Source organism: Melanostigma gelatinosum (assembly GCF_949748355.1).
Source record: "Melanostigma gelatinosum genome assembly, chromosome: 5".
Taxonomy (NCBI): Eukaryota; Metazoa; Chordata; class Actinopteri; order Perciformes; family Zoarcidae; genus Melanostigma; species Melanostigma gelatinosum.
The window spans coordinates 24551001-24578806 of NC_136638.1; the positions used below are offsets into that span (position 1 = coordinate 24551001).

The 27806-nt window shown below is 45.4% G+C and overlaps 1 protein-coding gene across 5 annotated transcripts in view; it reads left to right on the top strand.

Moving 5' to 3' along the window:
* Positions 1-27125, top strand: part of rapgef2b (Rap guanine nucleotide exchange factor 2b) — a 90476-nt gene extending 63351 nt beyond the window's left edge. Inside the window, exons 7-30 of one of the 5 annotated variants that reach the window (XM_079268854.1) lie at positions 4515-4646; positions 8502-8679; positions 10115-10251; positions 11027-11185; positions 11843-11995; positions 12165-12329; positions 12519-12626; positions 12725-12928; positions 13655-13763; positions 13894-14170; positions 15092-15249; positions 15536-15550; positions 15999-16239; positions 16641-17024; positions 17144-17355; positions 17708-17831; positions 18208-18231; positions 19509-19732; positions 19944-20111; positions 20693-20842; positions 21770-21971; positions 22063-22586; positions 22779-23191; positions 24399-27125. In XM_079268854.1, coding sequence (XP_079124980.1) covers positions 4515-4646; positions 8502-8679; positions 10115-10251; positions 11027-11185; positions 11843-11995; positions 12165-12329; positions 12519-12626; positions 12725-12928; positions 13655-13763; positions 13894-14170; positions 15092-15249; positions 15536-15550; positions 15999-16239; positions 16641-17024; positions 17144-17355; positions 17708-17831; positions 18208-18231; positions 19509-19732; positions 19944-20111; positions 20693-20842; positions 21770-21971; positions 22063-22586; positions 22779-23152 — 4422 coding nt within the window. In that variant the 3' untranslated portion in view covers positions 23153-23191; positions 24399-27125. The remainder of the gene's footprint in view (positions 1-4514; positions 4647-8501; positions 8680-10114; positions 10252-11026; positions 11186-11842; positions 11996-12164; positions 12330-12518; positions 12627-12724; positions 12929-13654; positions 13764-13893; positions 14171-15091; positions 15250-15535; positions 15551-15998; positions 16240-16640; positions 17025-17143; positions 17356-17707; positions 17832-18207; positions 18232-19508; positions 19733-19943; positions 20112-20692; positions 20843-21769; positions 21972-22062; positions 22587-22778; positions 23192-24398) is intronic. The other 4 variants (XM_079268857.1, XM_079268856.1, XM_079268855.1 and 1 more) reach the window with 4 other exon arrangements.
* The last annotated feature ends 681 nt before the right edge of the window (positions 27126-27806 follow it).

Consider the following 27806-nt stretch of genomic DNA (forward strand, 5'->3'; position numbering starts at 1 on the left):
AACACACACAGTTTTTGGAGATTTGTTGCACATCCACCAGCATTCACTAGGCAGGAGAAGCCTAATTTTTACAATAATTGACACCTGGAACAACAATGATTGTAATAGCAATATAGTGGACTGGACTGTATTTCTCGTTGTAGGTGGTCCTCACCCCTTGTCTTAACGCTGGCTCGTGTGGTGCTGACTGGTGGAGCTGTAACTAGGGAGGGGAAAGCCCAGAGAGCATATCGGGCCCATTTCATCGGACACCCCGCCGAAAGGTTTTTAATTTCTTGATCTGCGAGGCTCAGGAAAGCGAGAAGTGGTCAGGGGAAGCTCTGGGATGTGCATACTGTCTTTTAGCCTTCAAACATTGGCAGCTCTCCATTTTTTAACAAGTAGACAAAGTTAAAACCACATGTGAAATGTTGAAAGGAGCGCAGATGCGCCTTTTAGCTGCTTGAAGTCATAAAGAAAAATCATGTGTTTTTGCTCCATAATTTAAGCCTCTTAAACCAACAACTTCAATTTAGCTCCTTTCAGATGAAATATGAGGGTGTGTTTTGAGACCACTTAATGCTTTGCGCAGCATACAGGGGCTGTATGTCTGAGCCTGGCCAACCACAATACTGGACACCTGGTGTAGTGGCACAGAGTCACCCCCAGCATGTGAAGGCGCTAAAGAGATTGAGAGCTGGCCAGCGCTTCCACCCAGCAATCTCGGTCACTAGGTCTACAGTTTAATTTAAGGAGCGCCACATCTGCTCACATGTAGGCAGAGCTGAGTGTTGTGGGTCGAGCATTAGAGCGATGCTTAATCCTCCTGCGACAGCTGATTGTACGCATTTTCGGCTCGTGGTTTTGCAGAGCTCACATCATTTGTTCGCGAGAGGCCACTGAATTCCGAGCAAAGGAGTGCTGAGTTAAGGTAGGAGAACAATCACGATTTCATGCTGTGGCTGATTGCGTGTGCAGATCACTGTTGGATTTAAATAATAGCGTGTCCGTACACACTCTGCAGATCGATCGGGGTTAACGACGCACTGTGCATGTATTGCTGTTCGCCGTGCCACTGATTGTAAAAGTGTAATGAGGACGTGTGTCGGTATTGTTGTGCTGGCATCCATCTTGGCCCAGTCTCTTGTATGCCATTGGGCCGAAGTGGTCAATGGACCGCATGCTTGTAGACTGAACGGACGCTGGCTTATTGGCTGACAGACAGATGACCCAAATGAGTGGAGAGAATGGATTAAGTGTTTATTATCCGCTCCCATGATCCCGCTGTCCTGCCTTCCCTTTATCTCTCCCTCTTATGGGGGGCTTGTTGGGAGGGGGTGGGACCTTTCTAGCTGGTTGTGGAAACCAGTGGGTATATTATTATTGACATATAAACCACTCCAGTGGCTGGTTAGAAGGCCATATCGACAAACTCCACATGACCAGTCCTGTACTCTCAATATTGAGAATATTTAATTAATTTCCATTCATTGAATGTGCAACAAAACTGTTAAGAAAATGTTTATAATTTAGGAATTTAGTTTTTCTTTGATTCCTATAGGGCAGTAGTGTTTTCATCCACAGTATTTCTTTTTTTTTTAAAGGCTATTCTTCAATATTCTTAAACGATAAGGTTGGTGATAGTCCATATTTTTGTAATTGTCACTAAATCTAAGAATGAATGAGCCTCAAAGCCACAACTCTCTTGTGACGGGTGTCAGGTAATAGATATAAATGGTCCTGGTCGTAGCTCCAACATAACTCCACTTCTGGGGTTTGTATTGCATCAGAGTGACATTCTGCTCCATAATCTCTTTTGCTCCCGAAAAGTCATCAGGAGGAAATGGAATGAGGCTTCATCACTGCAGCTACAAACAGACAAAGGGATTGGTCACACCACACAGTAATGCCCAGCCAGTAATAATAACAACGTGGAAGTCAGCTGGAGGCGTTGGGAGTGAAGTCGACCGGACGAGGAGAAGGGCAATATTAGCCAGGGGGGGGGGGGGGGGGGTTTGTGACTGACTTGGCCCTCCGGTCGACCACTTTGCTTCGTGCAGCCAGCCAGATAATTAAACGTGATGGCAATATTTGACACAGTGTAGTCTAATCACACCTCGGTACCACAGGAGCTGCACTGTCTGGCTCTGTCTCTTGTCACATGACGCATAAAGGCGGCTTGTGGATGGATACGTCTTATTTTCTCATTTTCCTCTCACAAACCGCCCAGAAAGGTCTCCAAACATCTTGCCACACCTTCTGCTTAATCAATTCAGTGCCACAACACCACCGAGCTCTCTGTCTGACAGAGCAGATCATGAATATTGAGAAGCCCTTTAGTCGAAAACTAGTTTCCAATATTCGACGGTATAATTCTGTCACTTTCCTCGCGTTTCCAAAACTAATTAAACGGCGAGTGCTTCAGAAGCGGTGACGTTTTCTCAGAGTACGTTCAAGAGCAGATGGCGGCTCAAACCCATTTACTTGCAAATTATACGTATTTCTGTCCAATCTCTTCCATTTGTCCTCATAGTGTTGCTGCCACTGAGGCAGATTTCCCAAAAACTATCCCAGGCAGTCAGTGTTGTTCTTTACAGCCTGTTCCTCGGAGACCATTTTACCGTTTGCACATCAGAGAAGAGCTAAAAGCCTGGCTAGTGCCTGCACCGTCTGTCCGGTGTCACCCACAGTCAGGATTTACTGGAGCAAAGTTGAAATGTAAGTTCATAGTCTGGCCTTCCATGAAAGCTGGGTTGAAAGTTTTTACGGTCAAGAAGAAACATTTAAACATTTAAAATCCCAAATCTTGTTTACTATCAACATCTGAAATCATCCAGCATGTAAAAACACTGTTAAACTCTCTCTCTGTAGATGTTTAGATGGAGCTCTGATGTCACATGAAGCAACCTATCTTAAATCGGCCATATTTGAACTTTAGGTGTAAAAGATTACGATTGATGATCTCCCGCAGCCAGAAGTGGAGTTCAAAGCGGTTCGGAGCAGCCTCCCTGCTGAGTATCGGATAGATGTTGGTAAATAAAACATTTGGTTATGAAATATTTATCTTTAGACTCCATGAACCAGTTCACGCAGTTTGATTAAATTCATATTTAACCCCGTAGCTCTCCAGTCCGATATGAAGGGTTTCATTGAAAACACTATATATTGTGCACATTTAAAATGTTCTTCAAACTGACTTTTTATATATGATGTAAACTAAAATATTTACAGTTTATAAATCAACGTCATGTTAACATGTAAAGGACTTTAGATCGCTCGTTAAAGAGATTTACTGTACCAATATATTCTGCTAATTTCATTAAAATATCTAACTGTAGATAAACATTGAAAGCAAAGCGTTGATGCAAAGTACAGTAGCATACTGATCGATCAACGCGCTGATTGTTTTCTCACTTTATTGATTGTTTTGTTTATAGAATGTCAGAAAACAGCTCAAATAGCCTCGTATCGATACAGCACAGCATGCTCTTCACATACACCACAAACACTGCCGCTGTGCTTGTTTTAATAATCCGCGTCTTCAACCATCAGTTCCTCGTGTATTTTACATTTCAGGGTCATCTCCATAGAGAAGTGGGTTAGCTCATTTACAATATGGTTAATTACAGCATTACTTTACACACTATGAATAACTCAGAGTGGTCCCCCCCCCCCCCCCCCCCCCATCACTGGCTGGTGTACATTTAGGTTATGTGAGTTGCCTGCTTTAATGAGGGTATTTCCTTCATCTATGCAGCAAAAAAGAAGAAGTTCCAGCACCGCTAACGTTTAACTGCTGATGTCAGCATTATAGCACTTCTCAGATACAGTCAGTTGGGCTGTCTCACTTGGACAACGTTCATGAGACCTGTTGGACTTTTTGGTTTAGTCTGCTCTTAAACTGACACACAGGAGGGTGAGGACTAGAGTACTCTTTTTATTCTATATACCATATTGTGTGTTAAACTCGATAAATGTTGTTGACTGATTTCTATGGAAGCGGATGATTTAATTAACGTCTCCCTTTTTTCTGCCTTTTCCTCTTTGCTTTGACAATAAATGATGTGTAAAGTGGAGCTCTTGCAGTGGGACCAATTAATATGTTTTGTTCTGTTAACGTTGTATAATCACAGTGGTGGAATAAAGACAAATAAGCCTCGTAGTATTCACGAAGAGAAGAGTGTTTTAGGCTACTTTCCAATTAACATTAACGGGGCGATCTTTTGTCGTCGGCACATAAATCACTTGCAAAATGTTTTCCTACAACAGCCACTGTTCATTTCATGGAAACGACTCGTGCGTCCACTTTGAAATGATAAAGAAGGAAACGAGAGAAATGCAGTAACTTCCAAGTCAGAGAAGCCTTTACACGACATCTTCAATCAACCTGAAGGACAGCAAGCCGCTAAGTGTGTCGCCACTTGGCTGGCGGCCAGCATGAGCGTTAGCGCGAGTGACCGATGGTGGCGGGCGGAGCTGGCTGATACTGACCATCTGTGTGTATGTTGTGTGTGTGTGTGTGTGTGTACGTGCAGCTCCCCGCAGACTTCAGCAGACTTCACCTGGCCGACGGCTTGCACCCACAGGTGACCCACGTCTCCTCCAGCCACTCAGGATGTAGTATCACCAGCGACTCTGGAAGCAGCAGCCTGTCAGACATTTATCAGGTAAGGACGCCACCCGTTGGCGCTGGATCCCCAGTTTGGACTCCCCTGGATAGTGCAGTAGGTGTGGCAGTTTGTGAGCTGGACGGGAAATGTCCCCTCGCGGGATTAATAAAGTAAGTATCTAACTGTGAACGGGGTCGTGAGGTCGGTCATGTGGGATTAAACCTCACACGGTCTAGCTTGGGTCGTCGTTCTTCCGTTCGTTTTATTTTTCTTAATATTTCTTGCTCCAAGTTAGTTTAGAAGATCAATACCACTCAGTTCTTCAGAATAAATATGAAGCTACCATCAGTTTAGCTTAAATGTTGTGTGTTTTTGAAAGCTTACCTTCCAGTGTAAAGTAACATGACATGTTAACGAGTCTATCGTATAATGAAAACTGTCAGTTACTGTTTCTAACCTAATCTGTGCAGATAAATGAAGTAAGAGAACTGAAGCCCAGCTCATATTGAGTGGGTGAGACCCTCCTTGGTGAAATGACAAATCCACCTCCGGGACCGCAGGTTGCTCTCATTAAGCCGTACAAGAACGTTTGGGAGTGAATGGAAGCGCTTGGCGGACAGAGCGGCCGCGAGACACTAATAGGACGCTGTCCCTGCTCAACGGGAGACGAGCAGGCGGGCGGCTGGCTGCGAGCGGGTGGGCCAGCCTCCATCCTGACTCCAGCTCCGCCTCGCATCACCTCAAAGCACGAGTACAGAACTCCCAGGGAGCCGGGATGTACAACCTCGTGTGATAAGGAGCTTTACGAGCTACAATATGACAGAGAGCAACTGTAGACTCGGATCTCTTTTAATTATCAGAGTGCGACTAAATAAGTAACACGGTAAGATGTAAATACAACAAGATTCAGCTGAAAAAGGACATTCACACAGAATCTCGTGACTGTGGACGGGCCCCAAACCTGGCAACTAATCCTCTTAACACAGAGCACCCACCCTATTGGCTCCCCGTGCCGGCACCTGCTGTGAGCCTATTTGTGTGTTTGTAAGTGGGCTTGTGACTGCGCTCGGGCATCAGTCAGAATCAATTTGTGTTGTTTGGACCCCTTCTTGGCTTGTGTGTGTGTGTGCACAAGAGGCATTAGATCATATTGTTTGAATGCAGATTTGTCATTGCGTGTTCGCCCTGTGTGAGCGTGTGTTATCGTAAAGATGCGTGTGTGTGTGTGTGTGTTGGCCAAGCTGTGTCTGGCTGGAGCAGGTTGAACAGGCTCTCCTGTCTGTGGTCGTGCTCTCACAGCCGTCTGCTGGCTCTGTCTCTCCCTCTCTGAAACACACTGTCCTGTCTTCGTCTTCTTCTTCCTTCGGGCTCTCGATCCTCTGCTGGAACTCTTAACATCTTTTAATCGATCTGCAGCAACAGCTGCTCTGTCTCTAAGCACTATATATACACATGTATACTCGGACAGGTTAAATCGTTCTCTCACGTCACATGTGATCACACTTCTCTGCTCAGCTCTGTGGTGGTGATCTACTTACATGTGTGCTACATCTGTTTTACCTTTCGGACGATTAGCACGGGAGCTCTTTTGTCTGCACACTTTCCTCCAGAGTCCCACGTGACCGAATAACTTATTTTGTCCTTTTGTTGATCAAAAATTCCTCTGATTGATGTAAAGACTGGTTGGGTTTCTGCGAGTAGCAGAACTTAACTACAGGAGATAGTTCGTCTCTTACTTTTCTCAGTCTTCAGGGTTGAACTGCTTCTGCTCTTTCTAGACTTTTAGACCACTCTGCTCACAAGATTAAAATCCACAAGCGTTGACGATGATGTAAAGGATTACATCTTTATTGCCCTCAGGTACCTGACATGACTCCCCAGACTGTTTGTTTCATGCACGATCACTTTGTTGGCGTACGTTGCACCCTGCAGGTTTCAGAATGAATAATGTGGCCGTAGATCACGGCCCATGTTTGTGGTCTTCACTGGTGGTGTTTTCTGAATAAATGGGTCAGGGGAGGCCTGGTTCTTTAATGGTACAAATAAATATGGGGGTAGATTTTACCATTAAAGGGCCACAGCTTGCTGATGAGAAGCATCGAACAGTTTAAACACAGCCTCCACATCACTCTCACGTCACCGGCAACATGGCGCACTGCTTTGTGTCTGAATAAATCATGACATCGGTTCTTCAGCAGGACTTTGAAAGCATTGATCCAAGAATAGCCCTGATGAAATATTAACAACACCTGACTTGCCCGCTGACTTGTAACGCTTACTGCACATTAATGGATGTGTGATGCATGGATGACACGGAAACGAGCCGTTGCACATAAACAAAGGCACACCGGCAACCTGTATTTAAATGCAGCGTGCTGGCTCTCTGCTTTTAACAGGTTATGTCCATGTGGCGCGTCGAGTGTGAAATAGAATCACGTCACTGTGGCATCTGCGAAGGAATATGCATCCTCACTTCTCTTCTGCTGATTTATTCAGTTTGCTGCAGATAAAAAGTGCGGTGAGCCCGTCTACCGTGTCCTCTGTCCGTCTGTAGAAAATGGGCAGTGAATATGCAACTGTCGAGGTTTCAGGACAAAGACTGTTCAAATGTATGCAAGAAGTCCTTCCCTATTGTGCTCTGTAAAGACGGTGTTTTTCACAGCCACGTTTACCACCAGAGTTATTTCAGTGCACTGACTCATGTTATTGATTTGTTATGTTTTGAGAGATGATATACTGCAGCGGTTGTATTGTACACTGCTCCTCACTCGCTCTGTGAAGGCCTCACTTGTACAACCAGATCCTCGACCCCGCCCACCAGGGCGTGTGCGCCGGTGACGCCCCAAATGGCCACTCAGACACTGGCATGAATCATTGATGAGCCCTTTGCACATGGCGTTTGAGGGGAAAGGACACGGGGTTTCTGTGAGAGACCTGGGCACGGGGACTCTGAGCTTTGTGAAAAGTTGAAAGCAGGCTGACAGTCTGGGAGGTGAAGATGCGTCTGGCTCTGGGATTTTGTGGACGGTTTGCGAAGGCAACCTTTTCTTCTCTTTCCATTAAGAAGCTCGAGGCCGAGCACCAGATTGCGGTAAGAAGGGTTGTTTTTCACACTGGTGATGTAGCAGGGTGATGCTTTGGAGTCCTTTTTGTTTTCCACACTGCTTTGGTTTATTCCGAGCGAGGGTTTCATGTTGTGTGAGCGCGAACCAGGCAATATGGCCCTTCTGTCATCTGTAGAGATGTTTCCTTTGATGATGCCAGAGGAACTCGCTCCTGCACGAGTAATTGCATTACTTTCGCTCCCCATCTCGCTTCATTTTCCTCATCCCCGCACATATTTCATCTTATGCTTTCAAAGAACAGGATCTGGCTTCGAGGCAGGCGGTGGAGTTTGCTGAGGGGGAGAGGAAAGTTGGGAGTTAATTAGCTTGTTACTATGCACAGCAGAGTGTTTGGTGTGCAGTGTTGTTGACGCCTTTCTTACTCGTACGATACTGAATACTTCTAATCCATTTCATTAAAAGTGTCGGATCTGCACAACGGTTTCACAGAGGCTGATGTTTGTACTGTAAAATGATTTCAGCAGTGTGTGTGTGTGCGCCTCTGTATCCTTATTATGCTGATTCTTTACCCCGGCTGGCTTGGTCAGCAGCTGCCATCATTTTATCCGCTTTTCAGGCATCTAGCTGACAATCTAAAGCATTGTTTGTAATGAGCATTCAGGTAGGTGGTGCAGAGTCTCGCTCAAAGACTTGGCTGCAGATCTGAACTTTGACGTTTTGTGCTGTAGTTCTCCAGCTTCTGGTGTTGGATGGAGAAACCAAACACCCCCCCCCCTCCACACACACACCTTGTTGAGCTTTGATCACAGGTAACTGACTCATCTCTTCGTCTGTTTCCTCTTTGCAGGCCACAGAAAACGAACCGGGTGACATGGACCTGAGCGGCTTGCCAGAGACCGCCGTCGACTCCGAGGAGGACGACGATGAGGAGGACATCGAGCGAGCGTCCGACCCCCTCATGAGCCGGGACATCGTGCGGGACTGCCTGGAGAAGGACCCCATGGACAGAACCGACGATGACATAGGTGAGCCCCTACAACAAACCGTGTCAAACAGCGTTTGTTTCTCCGTGCAGCTTGCGAATAGTGATATTGCAGCGCAGTGTTTACTTTAAAAACATCTGTCTATTGTCTGTGCAATCCTCAGTTTGGAGAAGGGTGTGTTTTTCAAAGATATCCATAAGAAGCACGTGTTGTTCCCGGCTGGGACAGTACTCCCTGTCCCAGTTCTAGATGAATTCAGTGCGGTATAAAAGCCACGCCGTCCTTTCTTACTTGAATCGGTCACAATTAATGTCTGCTTTCAAGTAATTCCCAAAGCCACATCAGGCTTGCAGTATCATATCCCTTAAGGCTATGACTCAACTCCAATGATAATTATAGGCAACAAAAAACAAGTACGAGTACGCACTCTCAGAGCTTAGCTACAGATGTGGACTGGGGGAGGATGATGCACTGGATGTAGAGACTGAGTAAAAGCCACCCCTCCCCCCCCGCGGTACACCCCTCCCTCTGCCGGCAGGCTTTTCTAGGTCACTTCGGCACAGCCTCTCGCCTCACCTCTCCCTGCACATTAAACTGTCAGTGCTTCTGCAGCTTCACACGCGACTCTGTTGCCATGCCAAGCACAGGTCAGCCGGAACCGCCAGACTGCTGCTGGCCAGCCAGGAGGAGGGGAGAGGGCTGGTTGGTAGAAAGAGGGGGGGGTGGTGTTTTCTTACTTACTAGCTCTGCACATGCAGTAGTTTCGGTGTGCCCTATTTTTAAAAGATCCTGCTTTAAATCTCAATAACTTGTCTCAAAAAAAAAGTGCCCACAGTGAGATCTGTGGATTATCCTGAGTCATGGGTATTTTAATAATTGATTCATTGCGTTAGTCAGCAGAAATAGTAAACGTCTGATAGTTCCAGCTTTGAGAATGTTGTGATTTGTCGCTTGTCCTGAACTGAATATATGAGTGTTTGTCAGTCGAATAACAACATAATAACTTATAACAATAAGTGATTTGGGCTTTTATTTCTGATTCAACAGAAAAAAAGTGGTAATTTAGCAATAGCCTGATTATCTATTTGAATCTTCAGTTGCGTCTCAATGAGTCATAACGTTTATTGGTCATTTTTAAACTTGATCAGAGGTTCAGCGTCTCCAAAAACTGACTCAGAGGTCATTGAGTGAAGTGTCAGCAATTATTCTGGGCTTGCCTCAAAGCTTCATGTCGATGGAATTGATATTTGGCTTTATGTTCTCCGGCTAATGATTCCTCTGTTGGCTGTTTGCTGTGTTGATGAACCATTTTGATGCTCCAGACCCCCCCCACCCCCCGGGGTGACGCAGGCGTGCCAAGAGCGCTGCATGTCCTCCTTCTCTGCTCCGGGTTTTTCTTCTTCTTCTTCTTCTTCTTTTTCTTTTTTTCTCAACCTCCTGCACTTCCTCCGCTGTCTCTCCTCTGTCTCTCTCGCAGAGCAATTACTGGAGTTCATGCATCAACTGCCAGCGTTTGCCAACATGACCATGTCAGTGAGGAGGGAACTCTGCGCCGTCATGGTTTTCGCTGTGGTCGAACGCGCCGGCACCATCGTTCTCAACGATGGAGAGGAGGTGTGTGTTGGTGCATATTCCTGCAGACACAAGCCCGGCCTTGTGACCTTATCTTGCCTGTGTCTCTCGAGGAACTGAACCATAGTCTCACCCCTTCACACCAGTGACTTGTTCGTCTTCCATTTAATGTTTTTTTTCTGCTCTACTAAGTCCGAATGGCGGATGACCTGTATTGCCCGGCCTTATCGAAGATCCCTCAGGCAGCTGGAGAAGGAATCACTTCTTCTCTCTCTCTGGTTTCAATGAAGACAATTTGGTTGTTTTTTTCTCTCTGATGCACTCAAATAATGGAGAGCAGACCTTGCTTTGAAGGCGCGGTCACTTTAGTAAATGTCCGGTCTCAGATAATTCAGGGTTCAATGAGCATATTGTTGCTGTCGGGGTAAAATATGTGAATCTCTGCTTTTCAGAAATTCTTAAAAACATCCTTATTTTCATGTAATTCCTCAAAAAGCATAAGAAATCAGATTTTTATTTTTCCTTTTCAGTCACGCATGTAGTACTTTGACTGTACTGCATCTTCATATTCTGGTTTTGCAGCTCTGATAATCATGCCCTGTTGCTGTATCCCTCTGAGGACAGTACAAACCCATCTGTTAGTGCAGCAGTCCCCTTGTAGCTTCTTTTTGATCAATAACTTTGACTCATTAAGGGACACCAGCTGTTGGGAAAATTACGAGACTGAACTCAATCAGATTTTTTTTAAAGTTTTTCAACGTTTTGTTTCTTTTCTTCCAACATCTTAACTGATATTTCCGCGTGTTTTGCGATCCAGCTGGACTCGTGGTCGGTGATCCTGAACGGTTCGGTGGAGGTGACGTACCCCGAGGGCCGGGCAGAGATCCTGTGCATGGGGAACAGTTTTGGGGTGTCACCAACCATGGAGAAGGAATACATGAAGGGCGTGATGAAGACGAAGGTGGACGACTGTCAGGTAGGATCTTGGTCGTAAATGTTGCTGCATGGTGTCACTGGGTTAGGGTTAGCAGGTCCATTGCATCTGCATCTCTGTGTGGGTTGGAGTCAGAGGGTTTAAAGGGTTAAAGCAGGACACAAACCCTAGAATTCTATGATATTAACATCCTCTGTGACCCACTCCACGCAGACAGTAAGTTCTAAGTTGCTTTCGGGCGATAGCATCCAATTAAATGTGGGAAACGGCCATTTTGAAAGAGAATAGGCCAGAGCAAGATCACATAAATAGCATGATGTGTTTAATGGGACTAAAGTACTCAACAGTGAAGACACTGAAATGGTTTCACTCCTTTAATCGTCGAGAGCTGAGCTCAGTGTCTGCAATGAGTAAAACTTGGCTCCTAATTAGGGAAAGCCTTTTTTTTCATAATATAAGATGTGAGGATGGTAGTTTAGTTGCTATGCAGAGTTTATTTCTAATCAGCTGTTGTTAGTTTATTGATTTCATATTCAATCTGCTATGATCTCTCCAACAGGTCGAGGATTAGGGTGATCTAGTAACATAAATATGATGTTGTATGTTTAAAATACACAAAACTGCAACACTGTTGAGCGTGTGGGATGAATATATTGTGTCAAAATGCTGCTAATTCTTGCTTTGTCCCGTCTTGTCCAGTTTGTGTGCATAGCCCAGCAGGACTACTGCTGCATCCTCAACCAGGTGGAGAAGAACATGCAGAAGGTCGAGGAGGAAGGCGAGATCGTTATGGTGAAGGAGCACCGCGAACTGGACCGCACCGGCACCAGGAAAGGACACATCGTCATCAAGGTGACAAGTCAATTTACATTTTCCTAAAACCGCCAAACAACATTTTGAGGGCTGAAAAGAGACTAGATTCACAAAATATCCCCGCTACATATTTAAAGCGATCTTTGAAAGCCATCGTGTTGCATTAAGGGTAATTTCAAACAAGTAACACCATGACGTTGCACTCCAGGGCACACCGGAGCGCCTCACCATGCACCTGGTGGAGGAACACTCAGTGGTGGACCCCACCTACATCGAGGACTTCCTGTTGACCTACAGGACCTTCCTCTCCAGCCCCATGGTCGTGGGCAAGAAGCTCTTGGAGTGGTTCCACGACCCCAGTCTCAGGGACAAGGTACGGGTGCACATAGGACTTCTGTATCGAATTCAAACCGAGACTTTATACTGCAGTTACACTCGGTTATGCACTCAGACATACCCAAGCAGAGGTTTTCTATTAACCCATAAACATGTCCAGCTACATGCACTACTAGTCAACCAGTTAACTGTATGTTGACCTCTGCTGATCGTGTGATTGCTGCAGGTTACGCGGGTAGTCTTGCTGTGGGTAAACAATCACTTCAACGACTTTGAAGGCGACACTGCCATGACTCACTTTCTGGAAGAGTTTGAAAACAATCTGGAAAAAGAAGTAAGTCAAGCAACCCTACAGGGATTAATCTCATGCACAAATATATTTAGTGCACGCCACTTATTGCACTCTCCTCACATCTGTTTTGTTTTTTTCAGAAAATGTGTGGGCACCTCAGACTGTTAAACATAGCGTGTGCTGCTAAAGCCAAGCCGCGGCTGGTGACGCTGACCAAGCCGTCCAGGGACTCCCCACTGGCCTTCAGCCTCCTCGGAGGGCAGGAGAAAGGTTTCCGCATCTTCCTTGATGCCGTGGAGCCTGGGAGCAAGGCAGCAGAAGTCGGCCTTAAGCGTGGAGATCAGGTGAGACGACTGCCATTGCATTTGTCAGACAGCACGCATTGCTTCCGGTGTAAGAAAGTGTTAAACTTGAACTGCAGGGAGGGAAACTGTAAAGTCAGCTGCACATGGCCTTCAAGTTATACAAGTTTTTTTTTTTGCCTGTAGGCTACAACTGTGAGTAAAAATCACTTTTGTGACACACACAGCACAATTGATCTTTTTTTCTTGTGTTGGAAGTTCGTTGTTGTTGTGAAATTGGTTTTACATTCTGCTCGAAATAGCATTAAAGGTTATTTTTACAGTCTTAAATTGAACTTGCCAGTAGCTGCGGGCACCCAGTGTTGGCTTTCTTCTCACAACTAGACTTCTCAACCGTTTTCACACTCTGCAGTCCTCCGGGTTTTAAGCAAAGTCCCTTAATCCTTGAAACCATCTCGAGAGTGTCTGGATGCCAGTTAAGCCCTCTTGACTCCAAACATCCCCTGCAGCTGTTTCCCGAAAAGGAAGCGGGAGAAGCTGGCATCCTAGGAAGCATTCACTCTCTCATAGCATTGCTCACACCTTCCAAATTTTTTTAACAGCTTCAGTTATGACCAGCATTCATGCGCACCAGTTCAGCAATTAGACTCTTAATCCACGTGCATAACTTTAGATTTGGTTTGTTTTTATTTGAGAGTTACGAGTTCTGTATTCTGGACTGTTGGGTAAAACAGCACCTGATATATTTCTTCTGTCTTCTTTCTGCAGATCTTGGAGGTCAATGGGCAGAACTTTGAGAATGTCCAGCTCATCAAAGCCAACGAGATTCTGAAGAACAACACCCACTTATCCATAACTGTGAAAACAAACCTTTTAGGTAAAGCTCCATCATATTTATGAGACCAACCATGTCAGAAGTTTGTAAAATGGGTATGAAATCGGTCATAGCCAGACTCGATCATTTGAACCAGGTTATAATACAACGAACATTTCCCTTTTTTCCCTAGTGTTTAAAGAGCTGCTAACCAGGCCAGAGCATGACCACGATGTGGATGGCGAGGAGGAGCATGACAGGAAGAACGGTGCGCCCCACCTTCCAAAGATCGGAGACATCAAGAAGGCGAGCCGCTACTCCATCCCCGACCTGGCGGTGGACGTGGAGCAGGTGATGGGCCTGGAGAAGGTCAGCAAGAAAGCAAAGAGCAACTCGGTGGGAGGACGCAACAAGCTGAAGAAGATCTTCGACAAGACTCTCACCAGCATCCTGCCGCCTAAACCATACAAGTAATAAGACCTAATGACGTCTGGGTTGTCACTTCTATCAGGAAATAACTCTACCTTATTGTTAGGCGGTGCAAGATAGCTTTTCACGTTGACATTTCTAAATGGCACTGAGAGGTAAATGTTAGAGTTTTCAGATTTCAGTACCCTATTATTATGTTTGATGGTGCCAGTAAACTGCACACAGCTGCTTATTTGCCGAAGTGTAGCGGGTCAGTGTTTGTTTTATATCTAAAGGATGCTGAAAGCATGAGAGAGAGACAAATGTGATGACAAATGAGTCAAGTGCAGTTTATGTTTCCCTTGTAACAGGTTGTGATGAAGCTTGTGCTGTGTGCAGAGAGGAAGCAGTGATCCACACATCCTCGTCTGATTCAGACTGATTGGGGCGGATTGTTTCCCAAATTGTAAAAGCTCAGAAAGTTTCGTTTTTCCTTGACTTGACTCTGATTCATGCAAAACAAACAAACAATGCAATCAAATAATCAATCAGCTGCTGAGCTGAATCAGACAGATTTTGATGAGTCTTATTTTATCAGTGTAGTTATATTAAGATTTTAAAAAAAAAATCACCTTCCTGATAAAAAAATACGATGAAATACTGCAGGGAAAACCTGTACAAGGTGTTGATGAGGACAGTGCATATTTTACAATGTATTGCAATAGAGATTGGATATACCGTTGCCATTGCAGCTCACAGCTTTCAGATTGAGATTCCTGTTCTGCAACCCAAGTGTGAGCCTGACATTGCTCCAATCACACACTATTAGGTGTAGAATGTGGGTTTATTTATTGCAGACTGTAGTCTAAGGCTCAGAGCTGTTCACAGCTTCCAACTCCTGCCAACACCGATGTCGCCCCCTGCCTGTTGTTGGCAGAACTGCCGTCTCACCCCTCCCATGCGCTCCCCTCTTGTCTCCATAGTGACGTTTGCGTGGGCCAATCGCAGGACGACAGCATCGTGGGGATGAAGCAGTCCAAACAGATCGTTCCAGCGCTGCCCGTCAGCGGAAACCTCTCGTCGTCCAACCCAGACCTTCTGCAGTCTCACCACCGCATCCTCGACTTCAACAACCAGCCTGGTGCGTATTCAGCTGCTGTTTGGATAGAATGTGACTCTGGGACGTTTGTAGTAAGAAATCATTACAATTTCCTCTTTTTCACGTCATCATTGGCAATTACAATCTAACAATAAAGATTATGTTCTTTTATTTAAAATATGAATTTAAGGTTTTTTTTACACCACACTGATCGAGGTATCTTATTGATCCACCATTCTGTAAATCCTTTGCTGTAAAGGCTCACTGGCCTCAATGGGATATATCTCCATTAACTCCTGTGCATCACATGTTGTTTGTGTTATTCCAGTCCCGGTCATACCGAGTGAGTATGTCTTCGTTCATCCTGCTTCTCCCGGCACAGTCACGTCTTTGTCAATGCTGCCGGCCTCTACGTCGGACTTATAGGCATTAATCAGCTGCTGTACTTTAGTTTGTTCACATAACATACTCTCAGTTAATCTGCATTCATGCTTGTGAACGCTAAGTAAAGCTAACAGCATTGCACTGACTGTTGAACTTTACGTTTTCTGAGGGCTATTGATTTTTTAATTACGGTATTCTTTATTATGGAGGGTCAAATGATTGGTGGTGGTGTGTTTCTGATCAAACTAATGAATGATGGGAAATTAACTCTGAGGGTGACGACAACAAAATGCTTTGGTGTGGAGATGGTTCTTTATAAATCGTGGGAAACAAAATCCTTGGCATTTTATTTGCATGAACCGACAAGTAAACATGAATGCTCACTTATGTGTTCTGTTCATCCCCAGATATGTCGGACCAGGTATTACGAGTCTTCAAGGCAGACCAGCAGTCTCGGTACATCATGATCGGGAAGGACACAACGGCTAAGGAGGTGGTGGCCCAGGCTATCAGGGAGTTTGCCCTGACGGCAGCACCAGAGGCTTATTCTCTGTGTGAGGTATCCGTCACTCCGGAGGGCGTCATCAAGCAGAGGCGGTTACCAGACCAGCTGTCCAAACTAGCCGACAGGATTCAACTGAGCGGCAGGTAATTACATCTTAAATGAGATGTGCCAAGTGGCAGGATTATTGTTTTCTTTCCTTTTCTTATTCCTTAAAATGTTGATTTTGTAACATAATTGTGATGACAATGTTGCCAGGGCTTCTTTAAAGATACACTCCTGGTTTAATAAAGGTCAAATAAAAATAAATTAGAGCTGCAATTAACAATTATTTGTGTTTATCGACTGACCTCAATTGATCATTTAGTCGAGAAAATGTGAGAAAAGCCGATCACTTTTTGCAATAAAACAAGGTTAGGTTTTTAAATTACGTGTTTAGACTTAAAAAAACAACATTTATTCAATTTAGAATAATGTCAAATAGAGTAAAAAAGTAAATCCTCTTCTGAGAAAAGATTAAACCATCGTCATTCTCCCATTTCTTCAGGTACTACCTGAAGAGCAACATGGAGACGGAGACGCTATGTTCGGATGACGACGCTCAGGACCTCCTGCGAGAGGGCCAGATCTCTTTGATACCGCTCAGCACAGTGGAGGTTGCCACTCAGCTCTCCATGCGGGCCTTCGAACTTTTCTGCGCCATCGAGCCCACCGAATACATCGACGACCTGTACAAGCTGCGCTCCAAGACGGGCTCGGCCAGCCTGAAGCGCTTCGAGGAGGCCATCAACCACGAGACCTTCTGGGTGGCGTCGGAGGTGACGCAGGAGCCCAACCAGATCAAACGCATGAAGACCGTCAAGCACTTCATCAAGATCGCCCTGCACTGCCGCGAGTGCAAGAACTTTAACTCCATGTTCGCCATCATCAGGTGAGACGGGGGGGAAATTAATATGTATATGTGTAGCAGATTGTGCCATTGTGTTTAGAAAGCATACGTTGGGAGTGTTTTCACGCGCCCATGTTTAATACGTCTCCTCCCTCTCACAGCGGTCTGAACCTGGCTCCAGTCTCCAGACTGAGGGGAACATGGGAGAAGCTACCCAGCAAGTACGAGAAGCTGTTCGGGGACCTGCAGGACCTCTTCGACCCCTCCAGAAATATGTCCAAGTACAGGAATGTCCTCAACAATCAGAACCTCCAGCCACCGATCATCCCGCTGTTCCCCGTCATCAAGAAGGACCTCACCTTCCTCCATGAAGGTAGATCATGATATTTTGTACATGATAAAGTTGGATACAGATTTAGCTAATGCTATCACCAGCTAGCTTTGTCATAATTATACATTTCTTGCATTGTTGTTCGCTGACTTTTGTAGTTACTGCAAACTTTACATGCGGTTTCCTTGAAAAATGAAACATTCTTTTGCCATAATCACCTTTTCTATGGTATATCAAACATAAATGTCAGATCATGGTCCTCACTTCATTTGAACCACATTCACAGTAGTGGCTTTGAAGGGTAGTGTCGGGTGTTCATTCCTGCAGTTAGTTTTTTCAGCTGTGTAATGTGAGAGTCATCTGTGTTCCCTTTCCTTCTTCCCTTATTTCTCAGGCAATGACTCTAAAGTGGACGGCCTGGTGAACTTTGAGAAGCTGAGGATGATTGCCAAAGAAATTCGCCACGTTGGCCGCATGGCCTCCGTCAACATGGACCCGGCCCTCATGTTCCGGACCCGGTAAGACTTCAGATGAAGAAGGATCTCTCTCTGTAGGACCGGTCCGCCGGGGTTAGCCGGTTCACATCGATTCAGTGAAGATTTCCGCATCACGCTTTTCTTTCGAGCAGCTGTTTCCTCTGGCAACTGTTTCCCTATACACATTGTTGGCATAAGATGTGCACAGCGCTCCTGTGAAAGTGTGTCTTTGTCTAATGATGTCACTTCGTAGTGGTGTTACCATTTGATTTCCTCTCTGACTTTCACGTGGGTGGAATTTTGCTTCTCTTTTGGTGATCTTGGTGGTCTTTCCTGTCCTAAGCTTTGTCTCTTTCTCCCTCTACTCATCCATCCTTTTGCCCTCCGTGCTTCTCTGTTCATGGCACCCACCCTCTAGGAAGAAGAAATGGAGAAGTTTAGGGTAAGTCCGGTGACCCTACAACCTTTTGCCCTCCCTGCACCTCGGCCCTTTTTTTTACACCAATTTGCGTGCTTCTTTTCATTCTTTTCTGAAATCTTGTTCCCATTAAGCAGTTTGAGTTGAATCCTCCGACTAACACTGCCTGCCCCTAACCAAAGGGCTTTGAATGGAACAAAGGTCACGTATGCTAACACACTGGACTATTTTACATGAAAGCTGTTGTGCTTACAGCGTGAATTAGACGAATACATATATGCTAAACATGCAACAAATGAATACTATTGCTGTTGGATTACAGCTTTACATGAGTAAATGTGACCTTTTTTGACATGTTGTACCTAACAATATGCATGCAGCTTCAGTTTTACCTCTCTTTGAGGACTTATCTTTATATCAAACCTCCAAACAGCCAAATATTTGGGATTTTTTCCTCATGGTTTACATTCTTGTGGTCGAATGGGAGATCATTGTGCATAACACATTTACTGGGACATTCAATGGAGAACATATGGAATTCACTTCAGTCAAGAAAGGTTTTCTGGTCGTGAGAAATTCTGTATCTCATAATTATGACTCGGGCGTGTTGTAATTATGAAAGAGCCGTATCTCGTAATTAAGAGATCTTAATCTCGGGAATACGAGGTGCTAAGTCATAATTACAACATACGAACGCAGTACTTACATGAGTTTTTTTTTAGTTTTTACTTTGAACAAAATGAGTAGCCATACATGCATAACACAAATTGTACATTTCGATAGTCTGTGTCTCTCGGAATCAACATTTTCAACCATCCACACTGGAAATGAAAGTCAATAAATGTCTTTCCACTGATTGAAAACAAACGTGACTTGTCATTGACACTGTTTGACTGAGACCATGTGCAAGTAAAGCTTTTACTACCACTACCACTACTACGAGCTCTGACTCAAGCCACAGCAATGTAAACTATGACCGTGCTGCACTGTTAGAACTCGCCTGTTGTTTGACTACAGCCATCATGCATCGCCCCCCTCTGCTGTCTGGAATGACTGGAATGTTTTTGGAGTTGAGAGAAATTCCTAAAGCTGCTCTCTGCATGTCCAAGTTTAAACACCAGGCTCCCTGTGTAGCCCAGTAGCTTCACCTGTACATTTATACTTGGATAAAGGCTCATGCGCACGCTAAAGCTATGTGTTAATAAGTTCTTCCTCTATTCTTTCCGTGTGTTTGTGTGCGTCTTCGTCTGCGTTCGTGTCCGCATGTCTGCCTTCCTCTCTGTGTCCATGTGCGCGACCAGGTCCCTCAGCCAGGGTAGTGCCAATGCGGCAGTGCTCGACGTCACGCAGACAGGCGGGCACAAGAAGAGGGTGCGACGCAGCTCCTTCCTCAACGCCAAAAAGCTTTACGAGGACGCGCAGATGGCCCGGAAGGTCAAACAGTACCTGTCCAACCTCGTCCTGGAAACGAACGAGGAGAGTCTGCAGACGCTCTCGATGCAGTGTGAACCCTCCATCAGCACATGTGCGTTTGTGACACGAGTTGGCACACACACGAATGAATAAAAGATGGAGGCATTCGTTAGAAATTGGTCACCATACACGTTTTCAAGAATCCCAGCAGACACGGACTGCGTGGGACCAGTGGAATCACAAGCCACTCAGTCTTGTTGAAAGACTCCTTGGCAGTGAATAAGAATGCTCGTACTAAAATCTGTCTTCCTCACCCTACTCAGTGCCCAAGAATTCCGGTGGGAAACGACCAGACACCTCCCCAGTCGTGTCCAGAGCGGCCAGCCAACAGAGGGGCCAGTTGGCCAAAGGAAACCAGGTCCTCCAGGTCCCCGCTGTGGCCCTTTACCCATCCCGAAAGAAAGTGCCAGTCAAGGATCTGCCACCTTTTGGTAAGATTAAGATGATGGAATAATGAGATTTTATTCAATTGTACACGACCCTTATTTTTAGGTACATGTTGTATATTTATCAGTTTTATGTATTTGTAATGGTATATTCCAGAACGGTATTTGTATAAATGCTTCTAGTAAAGCATCTCCGGCAATTTCTTATCAGCAGCTGAACTGTACAGTCCACAAGAGTTTCTGCTCTACTTTTTATTGGGAGGGACATCACGTCATATCGAAGCTAAAATCTTCTTATTTTTAATAATAGTGGCTACAATTGTCCCTATAATAAGATGTACATAATATGTATAACAGTGTTGTTAGGGATTGAGTGGAAATAGGCCCCCCTTCACTTGTCCTTCTACGTGCCACCATTACTGTTTTCTCTTCCTCATCCTATTATTTGCAGACAATAGGAGAGCCAGCTTCTTTATGACAGTGCTGCCACCTTGAGGCTGTCAGACGACAAACAAATGCAAAAATCACAAAAAGAAAAAAGCAGTTTAGTATCCCAGCCCCCTTCTGGGGGGGAATGGCAGTGTTCCTCGTGCGAATTCTGCTCATCGCCTTGTAAATGTTCACAGGCACCAGTTCCCCTCATTCTCTGAAGAAGATCCTGTCTCTGTCAGAGGAGGGGAACGAAAGGCACCGCCGGCAGCCAGAGGACACCGTGTCCAACGCCTCCTCCCAGCTCTCCTCCCCTCCCACCTCCCCACAGAGCTCACCCAAGAAGGGTAAGCCAATAATCCTCCCTCGCTCCCTCCCACACCATCTTCAGGCTCCTTCCTTCTGTCAGTGTGGCACAAATGCCACCTGGTGGCTGCCAGCATGCATTGCATTATGTTTCAGATGAGCGTGTTGGGTACGAGTAGTTCTCCTCCAAAATAAGACCCACTGTACTTGTATATGTCTTAATTTGAGTTAATGTGTTTAATTATTATGTTCCCTTACCAACGGCATCTTTTTTTTTTTCCCACATCTTTATAGTCAAAGCTTTCTAAAAAATATTATTTTCAGACTCAAAATTATGGACAAGATTGAGGAGTTTATTGAGGTGATTTATGTTTATGCGACCACGATTCAACTCTACAGCTGAGCTTCAGCAAATGCCACGATGACGTTCGCCTATAACTAGAAAGTATGTGCTGACATGTGTCAGCAACCTTCACCAGTGGTTTCTCTTTGTTTTGTAATTTCGACTCCCTTCGCTCTCATTATCTAAACGTTTCCACACTCGTCAGCGCCGTGCTGAAGCAGACTGCTGTTTCGGTCGGAATCCGATGCACTGATCCCGAAAGAGCTGGTCGGCTTACTTGCAAAGGGCACTCTACAATTATCCCTGCAGTCTGTGTGCGAGGCCTCGTTTATAGACACTGACTGAGATAAGATGTGGGAATTACAGAGGATTTATGAAGGGAGTCAAAAGACGTTGACCGACCGTAAGTTATTTTGATGTGTGGAGCCAGTCAGCATGTAGGGGGCCGTGTTAAGAGCTTGCTCATCCTTTTCTTTGTCGGGTCAAGCTTTTATGCCACAAGACTTGAAGGATTTGAACTCGGGTTTACTTTTTTGCAACAGAAGCAAAGCAATGGGACTGAGGTTTGAACACTTTGAACACTTCCTTTCCTCTGTAGTTTAACATTTCTTCCCGTCTCCTCCAGGTTACAACAGGATGGGAGACGCCTACTCGGACTCCGGTCACAGTGAGATCTCCTCCCGCTCCAGCCTCGTCAGTAACTCCTCTTTCGACATGGCCCAGGACGAGAGGAGGCTCCGTCACTCTGGGGGAGTCGGGGAATCGCACATCGGTGGACAGCGGCTGGAGCGAAGAGCCAACACCGACCCCGACCAGTACAGCCTCGGGTAGGAAACGGAGTAGTTTAATTTGGGGTGAAGCTCCGTTATTTATGCGACCTTAAAACCTGAGCAAACCTTTATTTGTGTCGGCTCACAGGTCGTATTCATCGATGCAGGACTGTCGGGGCATCTACACCGGCTGCCCTACGGTGCTCTCCTCGCCCAGTTCAGAGGAGCTGACTCAGGATCAGGGCGATCGTGTTTCCCTCGATGCTGCAGACAGCGGCCGCGGCTCCTGGACTTCCTGCTCCTCTGGTTCCCACGACAACATCCAGACCATGCAGCAGGGGCGCAGCTGGGAGACTCTGGCTTTCGGTGGAGGCGGAGGCGGCGTCGGGGGGCTCCCGCCCAGCGGACAGGAGGCCTTATTGGGCGGACACGCTGCTCTGTGGGCAGCCCAGGCCAGGGGCAGCTGGGCGTCGGCCAGCTCCTCCTCATCCTCGGCTGCGTACTGGGGAGAGGACTCCGAGGGAGACACCGGCACCATCAAGAGGAGAGGAGGGAAGGACGTCAACGCCGACCCAGAAACAAGTAGCATCACATCCACCGGGTCAGAGGAGGCCAAGCACCTCGGCCGACCCTCCCCATCTCCCATCACCACTGGGGGAAAAGGCATCCTTTGTGAGTGACTGCACCTCAAAGTCCTGCTGCGTTATTTGATGATTGATGAAGTTTATATGGTGAATTTATAGTTGTTAAGGGAAAATGTCATCACAAGAGAAAGAAAACTGAAATCTGGCAGCAAAAACTATAAAAACCTGAGTGTAAAAATTGAGTGTATTCTGAACTTTCACTTCTTTTGTGTCCCTTCAGCGCGGAAAGAAAGCCGCTACCGCGAGCCTCCCCCGACTCCCCCCGGCTACACTGCCCTGACCATCTCCGACCTCGCTGAAGGGCAGCACCCGGCCCCGCCTGTTCCCACGACCGTGGCCGGCCACACAGGCCGCCGGCCGCCGGACTACACCACGGCTCTGCAGCGCTCGCGCATGGTCACCCAGTCGCCCGACTCCCACCAGGCCCAGCAGGCGGCCAAACAGCGGGCGGGCGGCCTCCACCGCACGCGCTCACCGGCCGAGGAGCAAGAGGCCGAGGAGGAAGAGGAGGGTGAGTCCTTGTCTTCCAAACTAATCGCTCTGAGGAAGCCAAAGCCAGTGGCACAGCATACACCTGAGACTCCCAGACCATGAGAGTGTGGTTAACAGGCAGGGCCCCTCTCCCCAAGGCAGGTAAAAACTAATTTATCAGGTTGCCCCCCCCCCTCCCCCCTCCTCCACTCCAATGAACCTGCATGTGAACAGGGACACACACTTTGGACTGAGGCTGATCATTCCTTCGGTCCCGCTTCAAATTACAATTCAATGTTCCGAATCCAAAAGAGAAATCCAGACATTTAGTATTTATGATCTGGGAATTGTTCATTTGGAGCGGGACCCTCACCTTTAACCCACAATATATCACCATGCATGAGTCATCCTGGTTGGACCAGAAACTCACCACTTCTCTGCCACCACACATCCTGCTCTTCTCTCTCACCGTCTCACCCACTGTGCCGAGTAGCATCCACCAGCAGGCACAGTGCTGTTAGATCCGCTCTCACCCATGCAATCAAACTCAATGCCTGACAACATGCACCTCCATCCTCCTGCACCAGCACGCACCCGACTCGCCTACAGTGACTCTGGATGACTCTGTGTGTTTGTAGCAGCACTTTTTAAACGCGTAGTCCACAGTAATTAAACTGAGAAAATAAACAGCCACAAAACTACCATTTAACTCCAAACTATATTGCAAATTTGGCCGCTATGGAATACATCCAGTGTGCTTAAAGCGGCAGTGTGTAGCATTTAGGGGGCTCTATTGACATGGACAATTTTCACTTTTTACCACACTTATGTTTCAGTTGGTTGTAATCTACAACCTCACCACTAGATGGCACCACAGCCTGCACACTGGCCCTTTATAGTGGACATCAGAACTGTGACAACGGGGTTGCACACCTGAAATGCAACTCCTCCGCATCCAGTGGACATCCAGGGAAATATATATGATGATGGTGCATCTTTGTATGAAATATAAGGGGACGTTCAAAACGGCCCCTGCTCACAACTGTGTTACAATGTGTCCATAACGTACCAAGAAAGAATGACAGAATGTCCTTTGTTACTGTCAAGTTCAAGTCTCTGCAAATTATTACTTTTTTTTATCATAATGACACGAATCGACCTAAAAAATGATGGCACGCTCGAGGAAATCATTTGTCAGTAAAGTATACACGAGTCATGGTTCTTGACTTGTTTCTCACTAAACACTGACGCTTTGCTCTTTTTAGTTTTAAACTTCCACCGAACACTTTTCGCTCTGTTCTGAATTTAGTGTCTAGAACTCTGCACGTCCACCTTCAATGTAACCTCTCACTGTCTTGTCTTTCCACAGAGGATGAACAGGTGTCAGCGGTTTGAGGGACAACAGTGGACGTCCTTTCCAGTAACTTGAAGTCCCCCTGGTTTTGGGGTGTGCAGGATTAAAGATACTGACCGACAGACCGACCAATGGACATCATCAGTTACGTACGTGCCTGCCTCCTCCACTTGGCTCTCCTTCCTGATTGGTGGATTCCTCTGATCGTCTCCCTCCCCTGCCTTAAAGCATCATAGGGGGTTGAATGACCCTGCATGCAAAAAAATACTGTGAAGAAGAGATGGAGAGAAGGTAAAAGACGGTGACAAAATGCCTGGCACTTTGGGGATAAAAAGACTACAGAAACCTAACTTGGGGGGGGGGGGGGGGGGGTCGACCTGGCCACATACACACAGAAGCACATAGATGTTGCTGTTAGAGACGGGAGCGGCCCCCACCCACTCATTTAAAAACCCCAAACCCACAACAGCATCATGACGTGTTGAGCTCCATCTGCACTTTCTCATTTTCTACTTTCTGAAAAAAACTAAACGGAACAAATCAAAACAGACTGTCGTTTGAAGACGGAGAGAAATAACGTCGACTTGACTCTCACAGTTTCAACTTCCCACTAGATTTCATTTATTTTATTGTTATTGTTATTATTTTGTGTTGTTCTCTGACTGATTGCACTCTGTGGGCCGAAAGAGAGAAACCAAGTCAGCCCATTTCTCTGCCTGGACTGAAACAACACGTCTGTCGTCGAGCGTTTCGAACTCTGAATCCAGTATTATCTCACGTTTCACATGTGAGAGCTTTTCAAGTGTTGGTTCAAATCAAAGCGAGGAGGAGAGCCCGGTAGGGAGAACCAACATGCACAGTGTACTGACATACCTACATGCACACACACACACACACACACAAAAAGTACATTTTATGTACCAGTACATGCACTCAAAAACACAATTAATTTCTGAAAAATAGCACTTTCAGCACAACGCTAGATGTTACCAGACATTTGGCCTGGATACCAGGGTATGAGTGAACCATGTCTTACTGTCATCCCACCTCGGAGCTCGCCTGGTTATATCGAAGTCTTTTCTTCATTCTGTTGCTTGCTGTTACGACGGGAGACTCGTATTTTGCTCCTGGCCTGTAGGCGATATCAAAAAGCACAGAGGTGACTGACCGCCCGCTGACACCTGTTGGACTCCCATCGTGTTGGTCTCTGCAGTGCATCAGAGGTACACGAGCTAACTAAAGCTAAGCTGCATCTGCAGTTGAGAACAATTTAACCTTCGAGGCTTTTTTTGCCCAAATTTCAAGCTAATGTCTGGTAAAGTACAAGCTGTGAGCAGTGAGCGATCGCTGACACTATAGAAGTTGCCTCGTCCCTTTTTATTTCGGTGCGAAGGGATCACAGACAAACATCAGCTTACTTCAAAAGCTGCCAACGTGTAAATCGTGAGTGTACCTCTTAACTACCTTTACAAATGATCTTGTACAGAGTCTTATAACACACGTATTCCCCTTCAAGATAAACACAAATTCAGATTTGGCTTCTTTTATTTCATTTTTTTTCGAATGTCCAAAGCGCCTTACGATGCCATGATTGCATACATTTCTTTGCATGGCTGTTCCCATCACGAATCACCTTGTTTCAAGAGCACGAGTCTTGAATCAAGCAATAGTGGAGTCAAATGCCTTATTCAAGATACTCCCCTCCCCCACCCCCCCGGGACGCTTTTTAAAATATTTTAAGACTCCGTACAAGATGAAGCTGAGCTTTTTCTCTCTGTTTTTTTTGCCGTGGCTTCGAGGCGGCATCGTCAGTCTCGCTGTGACCACCACGGCGCAGATGTTTTGGTCTGCACAGCACAGAGCGACGCTGCACCTCTCCTCCCCTTCGGGTGTTTTGTGCTCGCAGATTCATCCTCAGAGACTCTTCTCACCTGTTACAGACATCAGCTCAGTGGATGCTGTATGTATATCGCGAACGCCTGCATCCGGTTTTCCACTATATCTTGCCATCAATGGAAGACTGAAATATATTTGTTGTTTTTGTTTGACTCCGGTGGGGAAGTTGACGTATGAAGAAAACCTTTTTTTTTTTTTTCCCGAGGCTGCCAATCAGAACGATTTAGAAATCCAATTGTGAAAAGTACCTTTTTGTTTTCTTCTATCACTGAGTCGCACTGATCACATTGATCAGTCTTGGAAACTACAGACTGAGAAAAAGATGAACGAGTGCAGAGTTTTCCACTGTGGTCTGTGACTATACACTAATGAATTCCTGGGTTTCTTTTTTGTTATTGTGATTTTTTTTTTTGTAATGGCTGCAGATAGATTGTTGATGATTTGTTTGTAATACAGTGGTGCATCATTCACTTTCATTCAACTCTGAAGATAATGTGCATATTAGCAGGCCGTGTCCTATTTCAAAAAACAAAAAGTTGCACAAAAATGTACAAGCGTAAAGATAAGTGTAGTAGGTAGAACTGCTACCCCGTTTGATGTGTGATGTCAGTGAGAAATGTACATTTAGCTGGTGATGACCTTCTTTTCTTCATTCTTTCTTGTACTACTACGACCTGTACGTCTTTCAAAAAGACAATTGGTGGAGTATGTATCAGTTGTTTTTGTATTTTTAATACAATAATTGTAAATATTGGTTATATTTTTGTTCAAATGTACGATGTTTATGCCTCAACATCCAGTTTATATGAAGCTGGGAATCAATAAATACTGCATAAAGAATCAACACATAGGTTTAAATGCACTTATTCATTTCTTCTGCTGTCTCTTCTGATGTCTTTCTTTTCCAATTGTTCGTTTCTTTTTTTCCCTTCAGGATTTTTCCCCAGATACCGTCTAGTGTTTGCACAAGTCATGGAAGCAACTTGAAAAGTGTAACTCTCATACTTTTCTATCTGACCGCAGTGTGTCAGAATTAATAAAAAAGAGATATTAAAGTCTCTCCTTGCTTTTATTTACTTGTTTTGTGTTGTTTCCTTCTCGAACTTTGAAGCTAGTGCAAGTCCCAACACTCATTTTGTTCCTCATATTAGCGGTTTCATTTAATAATACAACTCAATATATCCAACTCGCTGTGCCCCACATACCCATAATAACACAATTGATTACCTTTGTTGTCATTGGTGTTTGGGGGATACATATTGTTACTTATCCTGCAAGAAAGACTTTTCATTTGTGCCCATATTTCTTATTTTTTTACTGTAGTTGCTGAGATTAACTTCATATTTCTAATGACTCAAAGGACGATTAATATGCTATGAATAAAACATAATGAAGAAAAATGTCAACTTATACCATTGGATAAGAAAAATAATATTTCAAAATGACGAGTCACCCCTGGCAACAAAACAAGGCAGATTGAGATTATAAAATGAAGTGCCTTTATTATGCTTTGCTAAAAAAAACAAG